The sequence below is a fragment of the Pagrus major genome, chromosome 5 (assembly GCF_040436345.1).
Source record: "Pagrus major chromosome 5, Pma_NU_1.0".
Taxonomy (NCBI): Eukaryota; Metazoa; Chordata; class Actinopteri; order Spariformes; family Sparidae; genus Pagrus; species Pagrus major.
The window spans coordinates 34,417,479-34,440,838 of record NC_133219.1 but is presented as its reverse complement, the minus strand read 5'-3'; the positions used below and the strand labels follow the sequence as shown (position 1 = coordinate 34,440,838).

Below are 23,360 nucleotides of genomic sequence, written 5' to 3'. Positions count from 1 at the left end.
TGTCTCTCTCTCCTCCCCCCTCCACACACACACACACACACACACACACACACACACACACTCACACTGCAGCAGTGGCTGGAGCCGCCTGCTGATTCACCCCTCGGCTCTGCCTCCTCGCGCAGCGTCACTCACTATTTAAATCCGCTCCGCCGTCTCTGTCGGCATCTTCAGCACGGGGCGTCCGAGCCGAGTACTTGAACGCTACATTTTTTGTTTTGGATACATTGTTGTGTTGTTGTTTCACACACACACACGCACGCAGACACACGTACGGGCGGATATTTTCTGCCTCATCATGACTGCAGAGATGCGGCGTAGCAGCAGCACAATTGCGGTAAGTGTGAGAAGAAGACAGAGGAGTGGGGGGGGGGGGATTCATGATGGAGACGCTTTCCGACGCGTCATTGTTCAAAGCCTGTAGCGTCTCTGCCACATTGTTAGACAAAGTTGGCGACAATTAGCAGAGCTGTAAAACCGCCACCAGTCCTGTGTGAGTTCATTCAGTCATTGTCTCGGTTTTGAAACTTCCTCTATCCTTCTCCGGAGAGGGGGGGAGGTTTGTTTCCACACGTGTGGAGGCGTTTATCTGCTTTTTAATTAAAGTTGTGCTCACTTGTAATGGCAGGGTTTTTAAGCGCAGCACCTGGAATAAATGGGAGGGACTGTTAGTTTTGTGTTTTCTAGTCGTGAGCCAGCCGAAACGTTTTCTCCTCGTCTGAAACGTGAGCTCGTGTATTTCACTGTTTTGTCTATATTTAGCCGAGCTTTAATCCTGTCTTATGTAATGTATCAGAAAACATGCTAAAGACGAGCGTGGCTGGGCTGTCACTGTGGAGTGTACCAGGGGTAGAGTTAAAGTCCAGGCAGGATAATAAAATAATAAAATAACCTTACCTGAATCCACATTTCCTCCATCTAACTCACACAGCTTAATGTTGTCCTGAGTGCAGACAAAAGCTGCATCTGCAACGTCCTAATAATAGGGTATTGTTTCAAGAATCAGCTGTATCCTGAAGCTGCTGAGCTCATTTCAGAGTCCTGCTCCTCCTCATCTTCTTGTTAAATGATAGCAGCAGCTACAGCAGACACCACTGTATGAAAATATTCACAACATTGTCTCGATAATCATCTAAATGTTCTTTTTAAGCTTGCATTTGGTCAGGAAACAGACATTTTTATTGGATCGCAGACAGAACATGCATCTCTTAAATAGGGGTCAGTATAGCGATAAACGATTATTAGTAGTCAAGGAGACCGATAAGAGATAGTTGGGACTAATGTACAGCTGCAATAAAAAGTGAGTTGAGACTAATCAGTGAGGAATGTAAATAACTACAGTTCACTCAAGTTCTGCACTGAAGTACAATTTTAGGTACCTAACTTCTACTTTCTGCTACTTTTAGTTACTGATTACTTTGCAGATTTGGATCATCCAGTTCTGATCGGTCATTAGTTGTCAAGTGAAACCAGTCAGATGGTGTTGTTGGCAGGACATTGAGTAACTGGTTGTGACTACAGACACGTGCATCAGAGCCAAAGTGGTGCGTTTTTAAATCGTGTGTTTTATGTTCTAATCAGAAAAATGCTAAATGTCGGCCCCGACAATCTGTCTACCCCCAATCTTAAATAAGTAATCATTAATCAAGAGGTCTTCCTGAACTCCTCGCTGTTGTTTTATTGTTTGGAAACCGTGGCATTTACACACGTCTGATTTAACTTGTTTTTCCAGGGGATACAATGTGCAAGACAGGCCTTCAGCCACAGTTACAGGCAATTCAACAGCTTGTTGTGGGTGTTTTTTATCACGACCCATGTCAAAATCTTTATCGTCTGATCCCTAGCAGCAGCAGCTGAGATGCAACTTCATGTAAAGAAACCTAAATGTTAAGTGTCTTTAGTAATCCTGCCTCCATCACCAGGTCCCGATCAAAAACATCGAGAGGGAGCTGATCTGCCCCATCTGTAAGGAGCTCTTTACCCACCCGCTGATCCTGCCCTGCCAGCACAGCGTCTGCCACAAGTGTGTCAGGGAGCTGCTGATGCTCAACCATGAGGACTCCTTCGACGCCGGCTCCGAGTGCTCCCTGCCGGGCAGCCCCAGGTCCAGGGTGCCGTCCCCCTCCATGGAGAGGCTTGACAGGCTTGTGAGATCAGGTGGGTCTCGGGGTAAGGAACCAAAATAATATTTCTGTAGGTTGATTAAGTTTGTTCTTTTTACAGGAGGGATTTTATTGTGTACAGCTTTAGTGTAGGGAGGTGGGTCTCAAATTTCACAACAGCGTATAGAGGCATTAGCAGGGGCAGTGCTCGAGCTACTGTTGCGAGTTGATATGTGAGCTAATGGAGGCTAATAACCAGGCAGTGGCTGCACGGGAAATGCAAGAATCAAATGCATCTGCACCATCTTCCAATCAGTTATTCTAACTTCCTCTTAGATTGTCTTTCTCCTGATTCCCATAACTTTGCATTCAACAGGTTTCAGTGGCTGCAGCCTGGGATTTTACCTCCATAGAAAAGACAAAAGGCTTTTCTCAAATAAGGAAATATGTGGTTACAAATCGAAACTGGAGGGCACATTTGATTACCTAACATACTGAAAGAGTAGGAGGACTTCATGAACAAATAAGCAAACTTTCAGCCAATGCAAATATAAGGTTAATGTTGAATAAACCCACGGAAACTCGGCGCTAGACAAAGCATTATTGTATTGTGTTGTATCTGTGTTTTAATGTGGCGCAGACACCTCCCCTCCTCCCTCTCTTGTCCTAGATAAAGCAAAGAACAAACCTAAAAAAATGATTTAATAATTTCACCGCTCAGCCGCGACATTGTCAGTCATCACTTTTTTCTCTAATCCCGTCTGCTTTTACAGGCTTCATTAAAGAGACAGCAGAGGAACTGACAAGCTGTAGTTTTTATCTCCCAGAGAGAAAAGAAATGTTGACAAGCTCTCTCAAGCCCCTAATTGTCTTCACCGTCTGCCTCTAATGGCCCAGGGGCATCAAACATCCCCTTTCAATCATGCGAGGGCTCGTGTATTCATTTGGAAACGTTTCAGCTATCATTTTCACCCCACCTTTTTAATCGGATGTAGAGGCATATGTGTTTTGCGTTATGTGTGGTATGTACACGAACGAACAGAGCACATCTGTAAGCTCCTTTAAGGCTTTTTAAACTCTTAAAACCAAGCTGAGCTGGAGGAGGAGGAGGACGGGTGGGTGGGTGGGTGCAGGTAGCTGAATTAACTTGTCACAATATTTTTGCGTTCTCTGCTAAACACACGGCGCCGCTGCAGCCGAGCCCGAGCAGGTCAATGTCTAAGCCTCGAAAGCAGCACAATGGGACACAAGGCTGCCTTTCTGCCTTTTGAGGGCTCTGGGCTACGAGCCATTTACATACAGATGTCGTCTCATTTGCACTCTTGTCCAGTCTTGTCGACAAAACCAGAGTTGTGTCCAACATCCATACTACATACTAACTCTAAGCCCAATGCTAAGATTTGAGTATCTAGTGCGCTCATACTGGAAAAGTGACAAAATGAAGTACATCAGGGCAGATGCCTATACAAACACATGAGCACTTCAGTGTTTGTAACAAAATCAGAAAATCAGCGCACAAACCCAACTGGTAGTGTGTGACCCCCCCCTGTCGCTGATCAGTCATATCATCTGCAAAGAAAGCACAATGATCTGACGACTTTGAAAATCTGATGGTGTTTTGGGCGGACTAGAGACAGAGACGGATGCTGCGTCAGAGCCAAAGTAGTTCATTTTTAGATTCATTTTATCGGCAGTCGGACACACCGACTCTTAAAAACATCAGCTGTTTTTAGTTTACTGTTGATATACACTTTTTTCCCACAATGCAGTGCACAAAGGATATGCTTTTCGATGATGGTGAGACTGCTACAAAAATATCTAGAAAAATAATATAACTACTTACTGCAAATGCTGTACAGTATGACACTTTGTTTATGGTTCATACTGTATGTTATTAGTATGGAATTGGGACACAACTCAGGATATAAATATCACTTGGATTGAAAATGCTACTTATTCTGTAGGTTTGTGCTGGATGTAAACACTAATGCATATTCAGTAGCTAAGTCTCAAATCCATACTACACACTTACTCTAATCAGGGTTTGAGTATGTGGTGAAAACACATGACTTTGCAGTGTGTGCAGAAAGGAAATGAAGAAGCTGATCACAGCTGAAAAAAACAAAATGGAGCTAATTGTGGATGGTGATTTTAAAAATACGCTCCAGGAACACTTCAGAAAGCAAAACAAGTCTTCTGATGGTTGAAGTATCGTATAATTTCTTGTATGCTAGCTGAAAAAACAGTGTACTTTGTTCATACTCTGTACACGTAATGTGTGTAGTATGGATGTGCGACACAGCAAGTGATTTCCCTGAAACAGAATGGTTAATATGTTTTGAATCAATGGACCGTTTTACATGAAACTGAGTGCCAAGTATCCTCGGAGCAGCGCTGAGAATCTAAACCAGACGACCAGAGCTCAAAAGATCCCCAGAGGTACAGTGAGGTGAACTTTTTTTGGGAGCTATTCAGCCATTCACTGTTCAAAACCACTGAGACCGGGCTCCCAAACACAGCCTCCTTCATTCAGACTCCCCCCTTTCAACCTGAATGAGTTCATTCTTCACTGGCAGGACTGCATCTGTTGACGTAGGGAATAATCAAATCCTGCTTTTGAGTAAACAAATGTCACGCCTGTGTGTGCATAAGCCTCTGTTATTCTTATATTCTCAATCTGACTGATTGGTGAATTGATGCACATTGTCCGAAAGTCATTTAAAACTTGATTTAATTCACATTTAATTTTAGCTGAATCTCTTCCATAAAATAACGCTAAATTAAATTAGTCAACATGAACTATTCACAAGTTCCTGGAATTCCCTGGGGGATTATTGTGGCAGGTCGTTCCCGTGTTAAGTGCATTTAATCAGCAGATTACATAACATTTAAATTCTCCGTGCGTTTCGAATATTCAAGAAGCCTCGAAATATGAGAACATTAACTCCTGAGTATTTCTGCCAAACGCCTCCAACGCCGGGTGATCACATCGCTGGTAGCCATGGTGAAGCAACCTGCCTGTAAGGAATGAATGAGGGATTAGGTGAAGGGAGAGAAAGAGAAGACTTAAGGCTATATTTATCAGTGTGCAGCCGGGACCAGCCTGTTGTGTTTGGACAGAGGAAGGCGGTCACTAAAACTTCATCAGCATTGTTCCTCAACTTCATGTTTTTTTTGTGTTACTGGGTCTCAAACAGCATGATGCATTTATGTTCAACAGCTAACTCATGACAAGTGCACTTTAAAGTTGGTATAAATGCTCTTAAAGGAAAAGTTTGACATGTTGGGAAATATTCTCATTAGCTAATGTCTTCAACAGTTGTGTATGCATGGTAAATGCTAAGCTACAGTCAGGAAAACGGTCGGCTAAGCTTATATTGCTATAGCCTACCTGTCAATCTTTCTGCTCTCATGCAACATAGGCAGTTCACATCTCCATCCGAGTTTTTAGTGTTTCCAGATGGCTCATTTCAAAGTGAGTACCATGTAATATATCGTTAAATAGGCAATAAGATATGGCCAAATTTTAAGATTAAAATGCAAAAACAAAGGAACTAGCATTAGCAGCAGAGTGTGGAGAGACAACAGTGGTGAGGTTATGTGAAGTAGGCGTGCTATACTAGCGGCTGAGCCTGGCTGGGCTGAGCAGAGCGGACCACGGCTAACTGAGCTACTTGCTAACAGCAAAGAGTAGCTAGCTGCTGTAAACGTGTTTGTTGCCCCCCTATAGTTTTGGCGTTACTTTCGAATTCTGGCCATTTCACACAAATCGCACCAGATGCTATGTGCTGTAGTTAGATAATTAAGCTAATGCTAGCTCCGTGAGCTCCTTACTATGGTTCCAGGTGACTCATTTTCAAACAGGAGCCCTGTAAAATGGCCACAACTATGCACATGATTGCTAAATAAGCCTACAAGATGTATCCTGAAAGACTGCAACTAAAGCTGCGTGTCAGGGCCGCTCCCTGACACGCAGCTTTAGCCCCAGTCTTGGTCTACGGTCTGTATCTTGCTTGATTAATCTATAATGTTAGCCTACAAAAGCTTCATATTTAGCTCAAAGACACAACTGACTCCAACTCATCAAGGACGCGAATAAGTGTATTTCCCAAAATGGCAAATTTCGGCGTTCATTCATTTATAAAGACCTCAGCCCGAAAGGTGTGACTACACTTCAGACATGTTATTCTCAAACAGTTGTCAAATTCTGTTTTTAGTTGTGTGGATTTGTGCTCGTATATCGACCGTGTGCACAAATCAAGAGTTAATTGTGCTTTTAATAACTGTCCACATCCTGTATGTATATTTTTAACAATCTCTTTTATATTTCACTCTGAACTGCATTTTTTTTAAACAAGTTTTCATCCACTTTGCTTTGGTTTTGGCTTTGTTTCTCCAATGTCATGTTGTTTATTAAAACAATAACTGGTTTCACACGTCACTTCTTCACGTTACTGTTTCATTTTTCTTGTTGGTCTCACCTCACTTCTCTGTTCATTGCTTGCAGCCACAGTGCGAAGGTCGTTTGGAAGTCGAGGTAGACGCGGCCTCCGTGTTTACGCTAGCTGTAGTAGTGAGTACAGTACTACTAGAACCCCTGTGAAACCCTAGTTTGGTTCTACCTTTTTCTCTACTTGGTCTACGTTAGCCCTGTCAACACGACCATACAAACTCACACCACTGGATAGGGACAAAAATGGATTTTTACTGACTAACTTTACTGTTACTGTACCTAATATTAGGAGATAACAGCTGAAATGAAAAGGCAGTGACTCTTAAAAATGTCTACTGAGCATGAAAGTGATTAAAATCCAGATGAAGGCATTTGATTTTTGAACTTTGGTTGAGTAGGTTAGGAACAGATGAGTGAAAAGGAAAGGGGAACAGCGATGATGAGTCGTCATACGAGGAGGCCGACTTAAAGAGCAGTAAAGTAGAAGAGACGACAACCGAAGGGAGGTATAGTCCGCGACGGGGAGTTTGGCAAGTGACAAAAAGGAATTGAAAGACTGAAATTAGTGAGAAAGGGGTGAGGATGTTTCCTAGGAGTTGAAGTAGGACAGGAATGTGTGTGTGTGTGTGTGTGTGTGTGTGTGTCCCGGACCCCCAGTGTGTGTGTGTGTGTGTGTGTGTCTCTGTAAACTACCCAAGCTTTGCATTCATTTCGTAAAACATCGTGGCGAGTGAAGCCGCCTTATTGAGCGGCAGAACTGTCAGTGTCTGTTGTTTCTGAGTTAAACGCAATATGTTCGGACACGCTAAGATTCTTAACTGTCTTGTACTGACTGACGTGTGTGTGCCTTTAGGGTGCTGTGAGGCTTCACTTGACAGTCATTAGTGTTTGATAAACAGTTAATAAGAACACAGACCTGTTTTAACTGACTTGTAATCATTTTGGGCACGGTGAATTGAGAAGCGTCAGGTTGGCGGCCAAGTAAAACAAGACTGAAGGCTAGATTTGTTGGCCGGGTTTGTCTGACATGCTCAGTGAACGTTTTTAAGATCTCCAAGATGAGTCGATTATAGGAGCTACTTGGAAATTCAATAGAATTACAGCAAACAATGAATCGGTGCTCTCATTAATAAGAACAATATTACTTTTTAAAGAAGGAAATCAGGAGAAAATAAGAAGTAAGTTCAAACCTCACGTGGCTGTTTTCAGAGCTCCAGACCAACTTTTTGCACTGGTGCATCTACTTTTTAATTTAGGTGCACCCAATAATGAATTTTTAAAGAAGAAATTAAAGAGATCCTGCTATAAACTGACAAAATAATCTACAGAAAATATGTTTATAGGCTATTATTTGCTCAAAGGCAACTATCTACACACCCAGTCTGCCGATGTGCTACTTTTCAGGGGCACTGGTGCAACCAATGACGATGTTTAGTTGCACTTTCAGCGAATGGATTAACTTCGATTCAGAATTGTTTATGTGGCCTTTAGAAACTAGGAAACATTTCCTACGTTTTCTATTTATTGTTAAACTATTATACAAACTACAGTCGATCATATACGACAGCCACTGTCAGAACAAAATGTGAGTATAGCAACATTCAACAAGCCTAAAACAGATTTTTACTTGCATTAGACATGAACAATGAAGTAAAACTATCCCTGCATACACCACAAGATTTAGATTTTTAAAAGTATTCAGTTAAATGTGCAGATTCTGCCTCAGTCGTGACTGAAGAGCATAAAAATGCACAAATTTACAGACACAGATTGATGTGGCAGAGGAAAAGAAAACAAGCCCTGTTTGCTCTGCAATGACTCGTCAGTTTCTGCCTTCGACTCTGCAGATCCACAAATCAGCACACAAACACACAAGTACACACTTTGCTGCAGGCGTCTCCTGTCTGCTTCGTGTTGGCTCACACCTGCTGACCTGACCAGAGAGCCGGAGTCAATGTGCAGCGTCCCGACATGCACGTTGACTCACATGAATAAAGACACACGTACACGCTCTTGCTGTCTTTTGCAGGATCATTCATTGGTTTGATTATGATTTCTTCTCTCATCCGGTGACTTTACTTGTCCTAACAAGGCAGTGTCACCTTCATGACCATCGTCAGACTGAGTTTCTCATCGTTTTGTCACACCACAATGTTAAGTTCACCTTTTTGTCATATGAAATCAGGTAGGAAGGGTAACTGATGTGTGGCAAACAAAGCTCAGTAGTTTCAGTTAGTAGTTGGATCGCAGACAGACTTGGCCTCCGGGCAGTAAACTGTCTCGCCCTGTCACAGTCTCTAGTTCAGCTCACGTTACACGGCATGCACACGGCTACACATCCTGTATCACATAGTTTATCTGTTTGCTGTTCTGCCACTGCTTTTCCCTCAGCTGCACCTTTTTTACTTTGCAAAACTGCTGTTTTGAACTAGTTTTCCTATTTTTCGCTTACCTGAGGAGTGTTTGATTTAATTTCCAGGTCCTCGGAAACGAAGTGGAAATTCTGGCTTGCATACTGAGATAAATCCAGCACTCCTCGCTTCCCCTGTCCCCCAAAAACGTGAAGCAATATTTCTGTATTTTTGATTTGCTGTGTAGTGACTTCAGTTTGCTGGCTTCATACGAGTGTGTGGTAACTTGTGTTTTGTGCCCCCCCATTGCTTGCACCTGTGATGTGACCTCGTGTAACAACTCCTTTACTGTGTGTACTGCCTTGTTACGATGCGGCTGCATCGGTAACAAGCACAATACCGTGAGAAACTCTTGAAAGCCGTGTTGCTTTAAGAGGAGCTTTGTTGTCGTGTTGATGCATTGAACTGGACATTTGATATTAAGGTTCAATTGCAGGACATTTTTGATTCAAAGCTTTTGGTTAAGTTACATTGCTTGATTTGAAAATGGTCGTCCATATTTTTATTTTCTTGATCACTCATTTTAGGGAAATTTAAATTATTTCCGTTTGTCCAGAGCATTAAAAGCACTTAAATACTCCTCACTCCTGTGGTAATGTTGACTGACCTGCATTGTAAATCTCTAAGCTCCAAGGATGCCATCCTCCCCATGACTATCCTGCATCCCATCACTTTCCAAATCTGCCCCAGTCCTCTTGGAAAACTCCCTGGACTTTTTTGCCTGAATGACAACTGCTCAATAAACTGCCTGTATTGATGTGAAAGCTCCATGTCTGTGTGGAGTAGTGGTCATTGTGGAAATACAGCAAAAAGGGAGACACACTGAGGCCCTATTTATGAAGGCATTATCAACTATCAAAGGCATTTTTGCCGTAAGATCATACTTGGCAAGTCTTGTAGATGATGTAATGCCGCTTTTTGTGAATATCAGCCCAGAATCAGTTGAACACAAACCGGGGCTCACATTTTTCAAAGCCCTTATTTGACTCTAAAGTATCCCTTCAGTGGGATTTGGAGTAGAAAGGCATTGTTGTTAAAGAAATAGGGCCTCAGACAAGAGTGGAAACTGGGTGATCCAAGGCTACGAATCCATATTACACATGATCTTTTCTCACTTGTTCTTCCTCCGCCCTCCCCCAGGCTCCATCTCATCCCCGGGGTGGCGCAGAGGTTCTGTGACTCCCCGGGTCACCACCATCCCGTGCCCCGGCTGTCAGCACGACATCGACCTCGGCGAGCGTGGCATCAGCATGCTGTTCCGTAACTTCACCCTGGAGAGCATTGTCGAGCGCTACCGCCAGGCCGCCCGCGCGGCCATCGCAATCATGTGTAACATCTGCAAGCCTCCGCAGCTGCAGGAGGCCACGAAGAGCTGCATGGACTGCAAGGCCAGCTACTGTAACGAGTGCTTCAAACTGCACCACCCCTGGGGCACCCCCAAAGCTCAGCATGAGTATGTTGGTCCCACCACGAATTTTAGGCCCAAGGCAAGTACCATCTCTTCCCTATCGGCTGTTTTTTACCTCAACGGTTTCTTTCAGGTGGACTATGAACATCTCTTGGAAGATAAGTTGTCACATGAGTCAGAAATAAAGACGAGTGTGTATAGATTTGACCTTGTTCAGTCTGTAAATGGTTAAATATTGGAAATGTTTCATAAGGAATCAGATGACGACGATGACTCAGAAGGTGAACGCAATCACATATCACACTTTTCTCTACGTCTCCCCTTCTGTGACTCTGAGTCATTGGTTTTAGAGTACTTTCATGAGTCTTGTTGGAAACTTGAGTTGCTGGATTTATCACTAAATTTCTCTTTCCAACTCCCTTTGGTGATCAAACGGCTAACTGCCGTCTTGATCAATTCAGATGAGGATCTTGGCAGTAAAAAAGAGCGCTGATTCAAATTCTATTTTAAGTCACAGGAAACGAACCGCAGAGAGCTGGCTAGATGTTGTTTTTTTTCCAGTGAAGGTCATCTTCCTGTTTCACTTCAGCTAGTTTTTGATCACTGTACTGTGTATATAGTTAAGTGTGTGTATATATGCATCTTTGTGTATGTTGTCTGTGATTTTAACTCATTGTCGTTCTGTCTCAGGTGCTCATGTGTCCAGAGCACGAGATGGAGAAGGTGAACATGTACTGTGAGGTCTGCAGACGACCCGTGTGTCACTTGTGTAAGCTGGGAGGATCCCACGCCAACCACAAAGTCACCAGCATGAGCAGTGCCTACAAGATCCTCAAGGTACCACAGTCAGACTCTGTTACGCTCTGAGAAAAGACAGGTCGGCTACCTGTGGGTTTCAGTTGAATACACTGGTATTTTGTGGTGTTGTTCTTATCTGTGCTGACTAATGAGTAATTTGCAGTCTAACATAATACTGGCTTATGATAACAAGGATTAAACTGAGTTTGAACTCAATGCCACTGTTAACAAAGACTTGAAATGGAGTCGCTGCCAAGGAAAGCAGCCTTGGAACTCAGATTTTCCGCTATTTTGTGATGATCAGCAGGTTATAAATTGTACTTCTGGCTTTGTCGTCGTTTGACACTAAACCCCTCTTTTAGAATATGATTATTATCTTAAAGGAGACACATTACGCTCATCTTCAAGTTCTTAATTTCATTTTGGGTTACTATTATAATAGGTTTACATGCTTCAGTGCTCCAAAAACGGTCCAGTGCTGCAGCACCGTATCCCCCCTCCGTCTGAAATGCTGTTTTAGCTCCTGTCTCTTCAAGGCCCCTCCTCCTGTCTGCTCTGATTGGTCAGCTCACACACGCCCGAGCCACCACCGCTAACAACAACAGAGCAGCTCATCTGAATCAATTCTTACGTACCAAACTAGCTGCTAAGTATAAATCGTGCAAATGAGTGACATGGTGACATAGTGTGATGTCATGAAGTCAAGGCGAGACTACTGATGAGGTGTTCAGGAGCAGTGTTTTCTTTCAAGATCTTTTACATGCACAATAACCTATAAAACACTGAGGAAAAGGAAAAAAAATAAAATGAAAATGCATATTGGGTCTCCTTTAAGTTTACATTAAGATCCCTTCAATGCAGATTGAGTTCAGCCTCGTGTCACTAAACACTAAAGAAACTGCATTTAATTACCTAAAACTAAGTAAAAGTCTTTCGGTGGGTAACAGCTTTCCGTTCAGTGGGATTATGATTGGTAGCTCAACTATTCAACAAAAAAAGCTTTCGAGCTGTTTTTTTGTTGGGTGCTGAGGTTTTCATCTCCTGCTGTAAAATTAATGCCTGACCTGTACCTGTGCTGGCATGCACCAGACTGTAGATATCAATCTCTTCTGTTTGGAAACTGGAAGCCAGGCTTGCTAACAGCGTTAAAACTAATTGGCATCGCGTGTGGTCACCAGATTTTTGCCACTTAGCAGAATTAAGTTCAATCAGTTTGAGTGTTTGGTTTAGCTTATATGGAGACAATAATGTCTGGGGACTGTGTTTTAGGATTGTTTGGTTGCTATGACAGCTCCAGCCAACACAAAGACGCATCATAATTTTAAGAGAATAGGTGTTGAGGGAAATATATCGACCAGTAATTTCATCTCGTTTTTACGGTTTGTCTCGCTTGGTGGTTCAGCAAGTCGAGGCAGAATCTGTGTGAAACTGAGTCGTCCTGTCTGTGTTGACACAAACACTGTGGTGCTTCATACTTAATGAGACCATTTGTTCCTCATCATTTTGTGTGTGTTGTACCTTCAAATAAATGTATCGGATGTCCTGAACAGACCGGGAAGCCTTCGTCAGCCGGGAAGTGGTGTGGGTTTCAGTTGCTTTGAGCAGAAACGTACTGTCATCTTGTTGTGATACTACAGTGAATGTTGTTTGACTTGCTGCAGCTACTGAAACAGGCACTAACGCTGCGTCATACAGGGTCATGCAGGACAGTAACACGTAATCAATCAGGAAATACGATATTCACAATGCAGCTGCAACATAAAGATGAGGGGAAAGTGTTGTGTCACGTGTCCAAGAGTAGAAACTGAGAAATCCCACACTTTTTTTTTTGTATGTGATTTTTGTAACAGTCGTGTAAGTTATATCTTGTTTGTCATGTTAGTGCTGTGTCACTGTGGATGTACTCAAGTTTTTTGAAGGCCATATTAAACTCACTTTATATCCTGCTGATCTTTTCTCTTAACAGGAGAAGCTGGCCAAGAGTATCCATTACCTCATCAGCAAAGAGGACCAGGTCAGGACTCAGATTACAGATCTTGAGCAGCTCATCAATCAGACTGAGGTGAGAGAGCTGAGTCACGCTGCGACGACTGCAGCAGCCTTCTTCACTTCAAAAGGATGTACTTTTCTCACTCCAAAAATGTTCCAGCATGAGTTTATATTTTATTTTTAATTCCTTGATACATGAATTGTCCTTTTTTTTAAATTTATTTTTTTCTGTTTTTATTAACCAAAAGATCAAATTGCAAGGAGCATGTGTTAATTCCTCTACATAGCTCTTTTCTTACAGAATACAAATACTTGTAAAGCCTCCACAAAACCAGTCTGTGAAGTCGAGAAACAAATACACATTCTGTGTACAAAAAAGGAAGATCACTAAACAAACAGTATGCAAACAAGGAAACAAAAGATTTGCTTACTAGTGTCTCTCACGCACGTCAGAGTTTCAGCCACTGAAGTTGTTCCGCTTTTACTTTGATGCTGGTTGTAAATGGATAATGTTTGAATACACCTACGCCTCAGAGAGAAAGATCAGTAGTCCCAACTATGTACTTCAGTTGTGTAATGCTAACTTTTAAGCTTCTTCTTAGTCAAACATTAACTAAAAAGGTGGCTAATGTACGGTGTGTCTCTCGTCTCAATACTCCTGTAAGGGTGGAAAACAAGGAGAATGACCATCAGTCACATAGTTGTCACATAGTTTTACGATAATATACTGATGACACTCTACTCTGACCCCTCTGAAGATCTAGTTAAAGTGCAAGTCATCATTTGGGAGGAAGTATATGAAAAGAACATTTGATTTGCTTTGTGTAAATCTGATAACAACATTATCTTCTTCTTAAAGGAAAATGGCCAGCTAGCAGAGCGCCAAGCTAACGAGCACTTTGAGCGTCTGTTTGAGACTCTGCAGGAGAGGAAATCTGAGATGCTGAGGTCCATTGAACAGTCACGAAACCGACGCCTGGACCACCTCAAGGCCCAGGTACGAAAAACCAGGACTGAATCCTACGTCTATTGACTTACCCTCTATATACAGGTTTCCTTCACTCAACGTAACCCTATCTGTACCCTTACTTTATTTCCCAGGTGGAGGAGTACCAGGGCATGCTGGAGAACAGTGGTCTAGTGGGCTACGCTCAGGAGGTGCTGAAAGAGACGGATCAGTCCTGCTTTGTACAAACTGCAAAGCAGCTGCACATCAGGTAGAGATGGTTGACACTGACAGTCACATCATTAGTAGTATTTTGAAATGCATTTTTTATTCAATTTCTCTGAATTTTCTCTGGGGTTTTTCTTCGCAATCAAAATATTATAATGACTACAAGTACCAAAATCCCCAAAAATGGCTAGCCTTATATGGCAACATTGATCAATAAGTTATCCATACAATGTAAATCTCTGGCTCTGCAATGAAGATGTACGTAAAAACAATCAATCTGAATAACTTTCATAGACATTACTGATGTCTGACTTCTAAAAACATACCAGGAAATGTGTAGATAAACTGTAGTACGACTGTAAAATGATATTTAAAATCTTAAAGTGCCTCTCTGTAGTCACTGGGAACACAGTAATTTAGAGTTGAAGAGTGCACTTAAGCATCTCTCTGGTGTCTTGAAGTTGTCCTCCTTCGCTCTAATAACAGGAAGGTGAGCCAGCACTTCAGCTATCGCCACTAATATCCTGACTATAAACTGCACTCGACTGTCAAATTAATAATTAAGCGGCTGAGTAATAATCGCCCGCTATAAATTCATTACAAACTCCAGAAGCTGAACTTGATTATATAAAGTCTGTAATGATTCATTTTGTGTTGCCACCATACAGTTGAGCATGGGCGGTGTCGTCCCGTTTCTCAGTGGATTTCTTAGGTGTGATCTGTTCTGTTTTATTTTAGTGTTGAGCACATCAATCTGATTATGTGTTTGGGTGACTGGAGTGTGTCAGAAACACACAACGCCACGTGCACAGAGGTTACCAAACTAAAGCGCAGTTAAGGAAAGCCTCATGCCGCAGTGTCCAGTCAAATGACTGTGTATTAGTGTCTTCTGCTCTGAGCTGACTAATTGATCTCCATTAGCAGCTTTGGATAATCAGTAAACCTTTTCACTCTCGGGAGCATGACCCCGGTCTGCACAGTTTTCGGCTGTTGACATGATTTTAATCCTCTTTTCACTTATGAAAGTCGATATAAATAAAATTACAATCACAGAAATGGCGCTAGAGTGCAAAATTGAATTATATGCCAATCAAGATAAGCTTCCATTAAAAATATTTTATCACGTTTCGCTTCCTTGTTTGTCTTCAGGATCCAGAAAGCCACAGAGTCTCTGAGGACCTTCCACCCTTCTGCTGACCCCTGCTTCGATGAGTTTGTGCTGGACACATCCAGAGAAGAAACTCTGCTCAAAGAGATGTGCTTTGGTGGAGGTACAACTGATTTATTTCAATTTTTTAAATGGTGTAAGATGAAAATGAAAGTGAGCTAAAGAGAATCAGACTTCATGTTTTATTTCCCAACATACAATATTTACTGCGACCGTGCTATACAAAACAAATCAGGTTGAATCCTGAAATGGTTGCAGGCTGTTTTGTGACCTCCTGTTTTAAAGAGGGTCTCTGTTCTCATACATTGTTCCACTGTTTCCACACATCATGTCTCACAGACGAGACTCTGTGTTAAAGGACAAGCTCCAACGAGAGCTTGACCCAAAGTGGCTGGAAAAAGTGACCATGACTTCATGTCAACGAGATACGACGCATCTACTCATGTCTGAAAATGAAGAAGGTCTTTGTTCATGTATTCTCTACACCATGAGAAAACAGGCTTTGGATCACAGAGCTTTGCCATTTTTGGAAAGTTATTTGAACAAAATAAGCCTGCTCTTTTAAACAAGGATCTAAATAAGTCCATATCACCTGTCCGTCACATGCACTGCCCTGTGAACTGTGCTGTGCTAAGAGGTCAGAGGTCAGCTGTGGGAATCCTCTAAATTGAATAAACAACTCTGGACATGCTCAGAGTGGTTTTTAGTTCTCTGTGAAGCCTTTTTTTCTGGTCTGCTGGTTTACAAAGGATTGTTTTATAAAGGATTGCTCAGGTAGAGGTTTCCCATACATACTTCTTTTACTGAATTGGCATTCTTCCTTTTGTCAAGAAAACTAATTGGAGGGATTGTTCCACGCTATTTTAGACGTCACGCTATGAGACGGGAAAAGAAACAAGTTAAAGCAGATTCTGATGCAAACTTGACAGCTGTGCCTTCCCAAAATGTGCTGGAAAAGAGCTTTTCAGAATACAGACAGCAACTTCTGTTGACTTTATTTTAAGAATTGGCAAGAGCCGTAAAGAACTGAGACATAACAGATGATCAATACATTTTTCCAGGAGCAAAGATCAAACGTCTGCAGATAACTGAGCAGACTGCCAAAATGTCTAAATACGGAACAGTAGATAATGACTGAAAGTTAAGTCAGAGCTTCACAAGGTGACGAACATCAACACGTGTCATGAAGCGGCTGGATTGATGGACGTGTTGCAACATTAACTCAACACTTATAATTGATAATTACTGTCAGATTAAGGTGTTTAATGTGTCTAAGATTCCCTGTATAAACTAGAGCTGGAGAAACATTATGCTTACTAGAGTGAGATGTTTATATTGGATTCACCGTACTCACATTCCTGCCTAAACTGCATGATGATGGGATTCATTTGGGAGACGGTCACATTACTGAGTGATGGTTTGTGTCATTTGGCTGCATCTGGTTGAGGCTTGTTTCAAATGCCTAACCTGACAGTATTATGTGTGTCAATGACTGTGAGGGTAGAGCAGTATTTCACATCATTGTTGCACGTAGTGACAGTTGGTTGTTGACTGGTGTCAGATGTTTGGGGCATCCCAGAAAGAAGAGCCTGATGTAAAATGATAAACCGGTCAACGTCACTACAAAGTAAATCGCTTTAGATTTGAGTGACAGTTTTTGCCTCAACATCCAAAAGATGTTAAAATTATTGAAAGCTTAAACGTTGCTGACATTGGAGACAAAGCATAAGTGTCTTTGGCATTGAGCCATTATCCCCCAAGTGGATCAACTGACAGTTGTCTCAGTGACCGTTGGTGACAAACAAAGCTGTGAGTGACTTGAGTTTGTGGCTGTGGGCTTTTGTTGCTACACTGGAGAGCAGCCACATTGGTTTGTTTGAAATCAGTGATGTGAGATTTATTTCGGAGGCTAAAGTTGGCTCTGTCTATACTAATCAACAAGACATGCACCGCTTTCTGTATGACTCATCAAAAGAAGAAACGGTTATATAATCATTAAACAAGTTCATAGCTTTAATGAAGTAGATGCTTTACTAAATAAATGTGCCCAAGAATGTCTGATACTTACAGATGGATAACATGTTCATTTTAAACACATTTTGAAATGTTTGAACATTCCTTTGCTGCTTCAAAGACTGAATGTGGATCTTCACCTATTCATAGAACACATTTCTGAAAAATCAAGGTCTAAATTAGCAAAAACCTAACATGCAATTCCTCGTAAACATTAGTTTGATTCAGATTTATACTACGAACAGGACTTTTTTGAACTTTAAACCTGAAATAGCCTTTGTTATTGCTGAAGAGCCACATTTTGGTCTTTTTGTTTATTTACTTTTTCTTTTCTCTTCTTTTTTGTGGTGTTTGTGTTGTTGACAGTTTAAAGTGGAAAAAAATCTATTTGTCCCAATCCTCAAATTATTTTATAGCTCTATTGTCTCCACAAGTATGCAGTCAGAACCAACAGATCCACAGAAGATGCCATATCCACTGCCCTCCACTCGGTCTTCACACACCTTGAGAACCAGAACAGCTACATCACACAGCTGTTTGTAGCATTTAAATACAATATCACCCTTAACACTCTGGGTTTGGGTACCACACTCTGGATATTGGATATTCGACTTCCTCACCAACAGACCCCAGACAGTTTAGCTTGGTAGTCACACGTACTCTACTTCAGTGCTCAACACCGGAGCCCCCCAGAGCTGTGTGCTCAGCCCCCTCCTGTTCACACTGTACATCCATAACTGCGGTCCCAGACATCAAGAGAACTCGAAACAACATATAAACATCATTTACTCAGTCATCATCTTTAGGCTTTCAGTCTAAAGTGTTTTTTAAAATGACTGAAGAGTCATTATTTTGCTTCTTTAGACTAAACATGTACCTAAACGAATCTTGGAAAGTGCTGCATGCAGCTGTTGGGTGGCAGTCATATTGATGCGTGTCTTTTATCTCTGCGGCCTGTGGGAGTTGACGATGCTCTTAGTCTGAGTGCAGGGAGAGAAAAGAAGCTGCAGAGGCATTTATACACTGCAGTAATTAAATTGAAGTCCTGGCAGATGATTCAGCACTGAAGAATCACTGTAGGATCTCTGGATAGTTCCCCTAAACTCTTATACTGTGCATCCATTATACGGGAAACTAATAAGGGATATACGTTTTGAATAATTGCCAGCCATCTTGTTGGTTTATAAATCTGTATGTGTTGGCTTTTGCTCAATGCCTGCTGCTTCATCATGTTTCCTCATCATATGTTCCCTCTTGGATAACTGCGTGTTTGTGCTCTCCCATGTTAACCCAGCTGTGGCCCTGCTGCGGGTTTTGACCCCATGCTCTGCTTCTCAAGAGGCTCTGAAAGACCGTGTTGTCAAGTGTAAATGCCCACTTGTCCTCCATTTTAAATAGGAGTTTCCTGCAAAATGTCAGGCTGAGAACAGTGCTCTCAACTCTCAACTATTTCCACCTCCTCAAAGATATCGCAGGCACAGAATCAAGTGTGGAGAAGAGAGGTGTGGTTGCTCCAGAGCAGATCAGAAATGTGTCGGGTGCTCTTGAAAAACGGGGAGGAAAAATGGAGTACGGCAATCTGGACACTCCAAATATAAGAAAATGTGAATATAATATTAAAGAGCCTTTATTATACTTGCTAAAATCATTCTAAAAGTCTAAAAGATATGTTTTTTTAATGCATGTTGCCTTTTTTTTTTAATGATTTAGCCACTATAATAAAGGCTTTTTAATAATTCCCTCATCACTTTGCCACTTTTTCTTTTTTGCCCTGTTGGCCTTAGTAGCGGTGGAATGAAACTGGACACTAGAGAAAGCAGTTTCCCGCAGTGTCACTTGGCAGCAGCCTGTCCTGTATGTGATCAATGGTGCCTTTTTTTTTTTCCCCCTCTGAGTCATTTAACTCTGCAGCCTGCTGTGTGAGGTGGCTGATTGCCCTGTTGGTCTTTTGCCTGTTGGTCCGTCTGTAGCAGACAGGTGAAAACACAAAATCTAATTTGTCAGTGTAGCTGGTTGTGTGTGATTTTCCGCTGCAGCAGTAAGTCATTATTGTTCTTGCTCACTACTCCCCCAACACGAGGGTGGAAATGTGTTGTTTCAGGGGTTAAGAAGGAAGGAATGAAAATCTTGAGTGTACTGGCTCAAACATTTGTTTTGTACTCTATTTGTAAGGGACAGTGCCCAGTGGTCAACAGATAAAGATGAAAGATTGGAGACAGTTGGCTTACATTCACATGCACGGTCAGACAAGTGGGTCAGAAATCTACTCGCCCAAAGTCAATTTTTGCTCTCCTCAATGCAAATTGTTCTATTTATTAGTGGTTATTAACTAACAACTAAGACTTAAGTTAATTGTCATGTTCAGTCTTCTCTGCCTTGCTCTTAAATTTGCTGCAAACTGCGCAAAACATATTGTGGAGTTTCTACTAAACTAAACTCCTGTTTCCAGAAAAATAGAAATGTTTGGTTGAGCTTCACCTCATAAAAAAATATTGCTTTACCACTTGCCTCGCTAGATTTACAAGCCTGAGGTGGCATTTTACTTGCCCCGGAAATCCTTATTGTTGGACCCTGCATTCACCTTGGCAAAATAAGACACCCTAACAATCAAATAAAATGCCAGTTGGAAGGTTATGTTTTAACCAGTGTCCGTTTGTTTGTTGGTTGGTTGGTTGGTTGGTTGGTTGTTCAGCAGGATTACACAAAAACTACTGAGCGGACCTTCATGAAACTTAAATGAAGGATTGGTTTCTGCCCAGAATAGACCACATTAACTTTTGGTGCGGATCTGGATAAAGGGACGGATCCAGATGTCCGGATATTTTCTCGCTTTCTTTAACGTTGCGAGATGGGGCTTTTCCCCCAACATTTTCTTAAATGTCTCAGGAAATGATGCATAGTTCTTGATTTAAAAAAAAAAAAAGAAGGTGGTTGGTATCTATGAATGAGTACAAAAAGGGACTATTGGGCCTTGGCAGAGGTATGCACTCTACTGAGTGCCATTCAAGTCTAATAATGTACTTTTGTATAATGTATGTACGCACACAGGATGTTGCCAGCATGGCACTGTAGTACATGAAAATATGCACAGGGCTATAAGAGGAAACGAGCTCATGAAGGAGCTCATGTGCTTGGTAGAAAAAGACTTCGGAGACTGAGGATTAGCCAAGTGACTTTGCAGGCTCAGAAAGCTCTGCGGCAGTGCTGACACTGGTCAGAGAGGACTCTGTCTGCAGGGGGGAAACCGCTTTAGAGGGATTGGGAATGAAAATAGAAAATATTCCAAAGGAGATGAGGAGGAATTCTCACAGGCAGAGTGATTGAAGTGTGTAGAATAAAGTCAGAGAGAAAGACGGTGACCTACATGGTTTCAGTAATGTGATTCTGTTTCTGTAGACAAATGAGCTTCAGGCTGAGAGAACAGTCAGTGATGAGGTGAACAGAATCATTACAGAGCAGATACTGTTGACATAAGAGAGAGGACAGATGGGAAGCGGTGCTGCTGGTATGTAGATGAACGTCAAGTAAGAGCCGGGCGGGTAATGCTTCTCCTGAAATCCTAACAGCCACCAAGAGGTGATAAAAGGCAATAAATGATATGAGGAAGTAGAATGAAAGAAGTGCTGGTGAAAGTGGAAGAGAGGAGGTGGTGGTGATGGTGGTGGGGCCGCTTTACAAAGTGCATTTCCTGGCAGGGAGTCTATGTGAAAACCTCTTAACTGGCTCCATTATGCAAGACAGTCTTATCCATTGTCCTGAGTGGAGAGTCCTGATCCTGACAAATCTAATCTTTGCCACTCTTACACTGCTGCATTTGCTTAAGCCCAAGTTATTGAGCTGAAATACTACACTAAGCATAGTTAAGACACAAGAGATTTTATTGGAAATTCCTTGTTCGAAGTGGTTTGTCGAGCATTAACATCTTCCATGTGTTCTGTGTTTGAACACTTGGACAAAAATGCAATTAATGCTTAATCGGCATTGTTTTCTGCATATCTCACCCTTCCCTGTTACGCACACCTGTAAAACAAGGTGTACTTATTTGTTTGCAGATGGCGTGTTTAACTAACTGGTTATCGTGGTTTTCTTTTCTCTGCTCTTTCTCACTCCTCTCCAGTTCCAGACCCTCCTCTGATCGACTTATCCAATAGCAAAGTCTATAACGAGGCCTCGATCTGCTGGAGGCTGTCTGATGACCACCTACCTACTGATCACCACGTGCTTGAATACCGCAGGTGGGTGCAAACATACAAAGAAACCAATGCGAGAGAAGCGCAGAGGACTGTGTAGATCCACAGGCAATCAAAGTTACTTGACTATAATCTTCTTAACCTCCAGAATCAGAGGCCCAAGCCAGCCCCTGTCCCAGGAGGACGGTGAGGACGGCGGCGTCTGGAGGGCTACAGAAAGGGTGCACGGTCCCAGCACTGTGGTGTGTGACCTGGACCCTAACAGCCTGTATGCCTTCAGGGTCCGAAGCTGCAGGAACTCCATGTTCAGCCCCTACAGCCCTGAGGTCACCTTCCACACACCACCTGCACCTGGTAAGCCTGAGAGGAGAGGAAGTTTTGCCCCATGATGGGTGTGTGTTCTTGGTTTGTCCTTTTGAGTCTTAAAACCGGATGTTTAGTAGAAAAGGGAACAAGAGGAAGGGAGTTGTTGAGTCCCTGAATTGCATAAATGCTAATTATTTAAAGATAAACTTTGTCTACATTTTTTTTCTTAAGCTCAATCAAATCCAGCTGTTATTGTTGTTAATGCTGAGAGCATTAATTAATTAACAAACTTATTATGTACAGGATTAACTATCGGAGAACCAGCCCCTGTTATTGGGCCTCTTTTTGGCCAAGGCAGCAGCTAAGCTCCTCGATCCCCTTTACTTCTCAGAGCACGTCTGGGTGTTTTGCAGCGGGCTCCATTTTAGGAAGATTATCAGATGACAGATGCCTCACTGTTTTTGAATTTTGTGGCATGTGCGATGGAGGTAATGAAGCACAATGGTGTTTCAGTTCATCACCATGGCAATAGCTTCTGCGCTTCAGATGGCTGAAACCAATATAGCTTTAGTCTCAGTGTGTGGGAGTGGATTGTGTCGTACAGCTTTGGAAGGGAAACCTGCACTTGCATCTGTTGCTGGCGTTTTTAGGCTCGCCTGACAGACGCAAGGTGGAATTCATTAAAAAACGGCAATCAGCCTCAACCATCTGCTGCGCTTGAATTCAAATCGTATCCTCTCAGTCAGGGACTGTGTCTCTTTGATTCATATTCTGCTTGGCAATCACTGCATCCTCCTCGCTTTGGACTGATAATACATACTGCGAGTGTAAAAGTCTGGGGCTTGTGGAGGCGTTTTTTTGTATGGAGTGTCAGTTTTGACACACTTTTTTTTTTTTTTTTTACCCCCTCCCCTGGCAGGAGCCTGCATCAAAGTCACACATCCATACATGACTCGTTACTCCCTGATCCTTTGAATCCTGCACAAGCCTTGTCATTTGTGTTGTGACTGGAGCTTCCACATTCCTGTGCTCTCTGGTTCGTGTAAGACTGAGTGGTTGGATTCCCTGTGCGTCTGTAATGAGACAAAACATTACGTAGCATGAGGGGACACATCAGTACCCTTGCTTAAAATTATAATGACATTACAACATGTAGGCACTTAGAGATTTGATTCTGAGGATTTATCAGTCTTGACATTGTGTCGTTCGGTGAGCAGGATATCATCCAATCCCTCACAGCCTAGCATGTAACCAGCATCCTTAACAGCTAATATTAAAATCCCCCCCCCCCCCCCCCCCCCTTTTTTTTTTTAGATGGCAACTGAACAGAGATTTCAAGGTCTGGCTG

At 42.3% G+C, this 23,360-nt stretch overlaps 1 protein-coding gene across 2 annotated transcripts in view; it reads left to right on the top strand.

Moving 5' to 3' along the window:
* The first annotated feature begins 222 nt into the window (after positions 1 to 222).
* The window catches only part of trim36 (tripartite motif containing 36), a 28,222-nt gene continuing 5,084 nt past the window's right edge, over positions 223 to 23,360 (top strand). Inside the window, exons 1-10 of one of the 2 annotated variants that reach the window (XM_073465429.1) lie at positions 223 to 337; positions 1,923 to 2,157; positions 10,107 to 10,453; positions 11,065 to 11,211; positions 13,139 to 13,234; positions 14,021 to 14,158; positions 14,263 to 14,378; positions 15,485 to 15,606; positions 21,634 to 21,751; positions 21,855 to 22,060. In XM_073465429.1, coding sequence (XP_073321530.1) covers positions 299 to 337; positions 1,923 to 2,157; positions 10,107 to 10,453; positions 11,065 to 11,211; positions 13,139 to 13,234; positions 14,021 to 14,158; positions 14,263 to 14,378; positions 15,485 to 15,606; positions 21,634 to 21,751; positions 21,855 to 22,060 — 1,564 coding nt within the window. In that variant the 5' untranslated portion in view covers positions 223 to 298. Of the gene's footprint in view, positions 338 to 1,922; positions 2,170 to 10,106; positions 10,454 to 11,064; positions 11,212 to 13,138; positions 13,235 to 14,020; positions 14,159 to 14,262; positions 14,379 to 15,484; positions 15,607 to 21,633; positions 21,752 to 21,854; positions 22,061 to 23,360 lie in introns of both variants that reach the window. The other variant, XM_073465428.1, reaches the window with a different exon arrangement.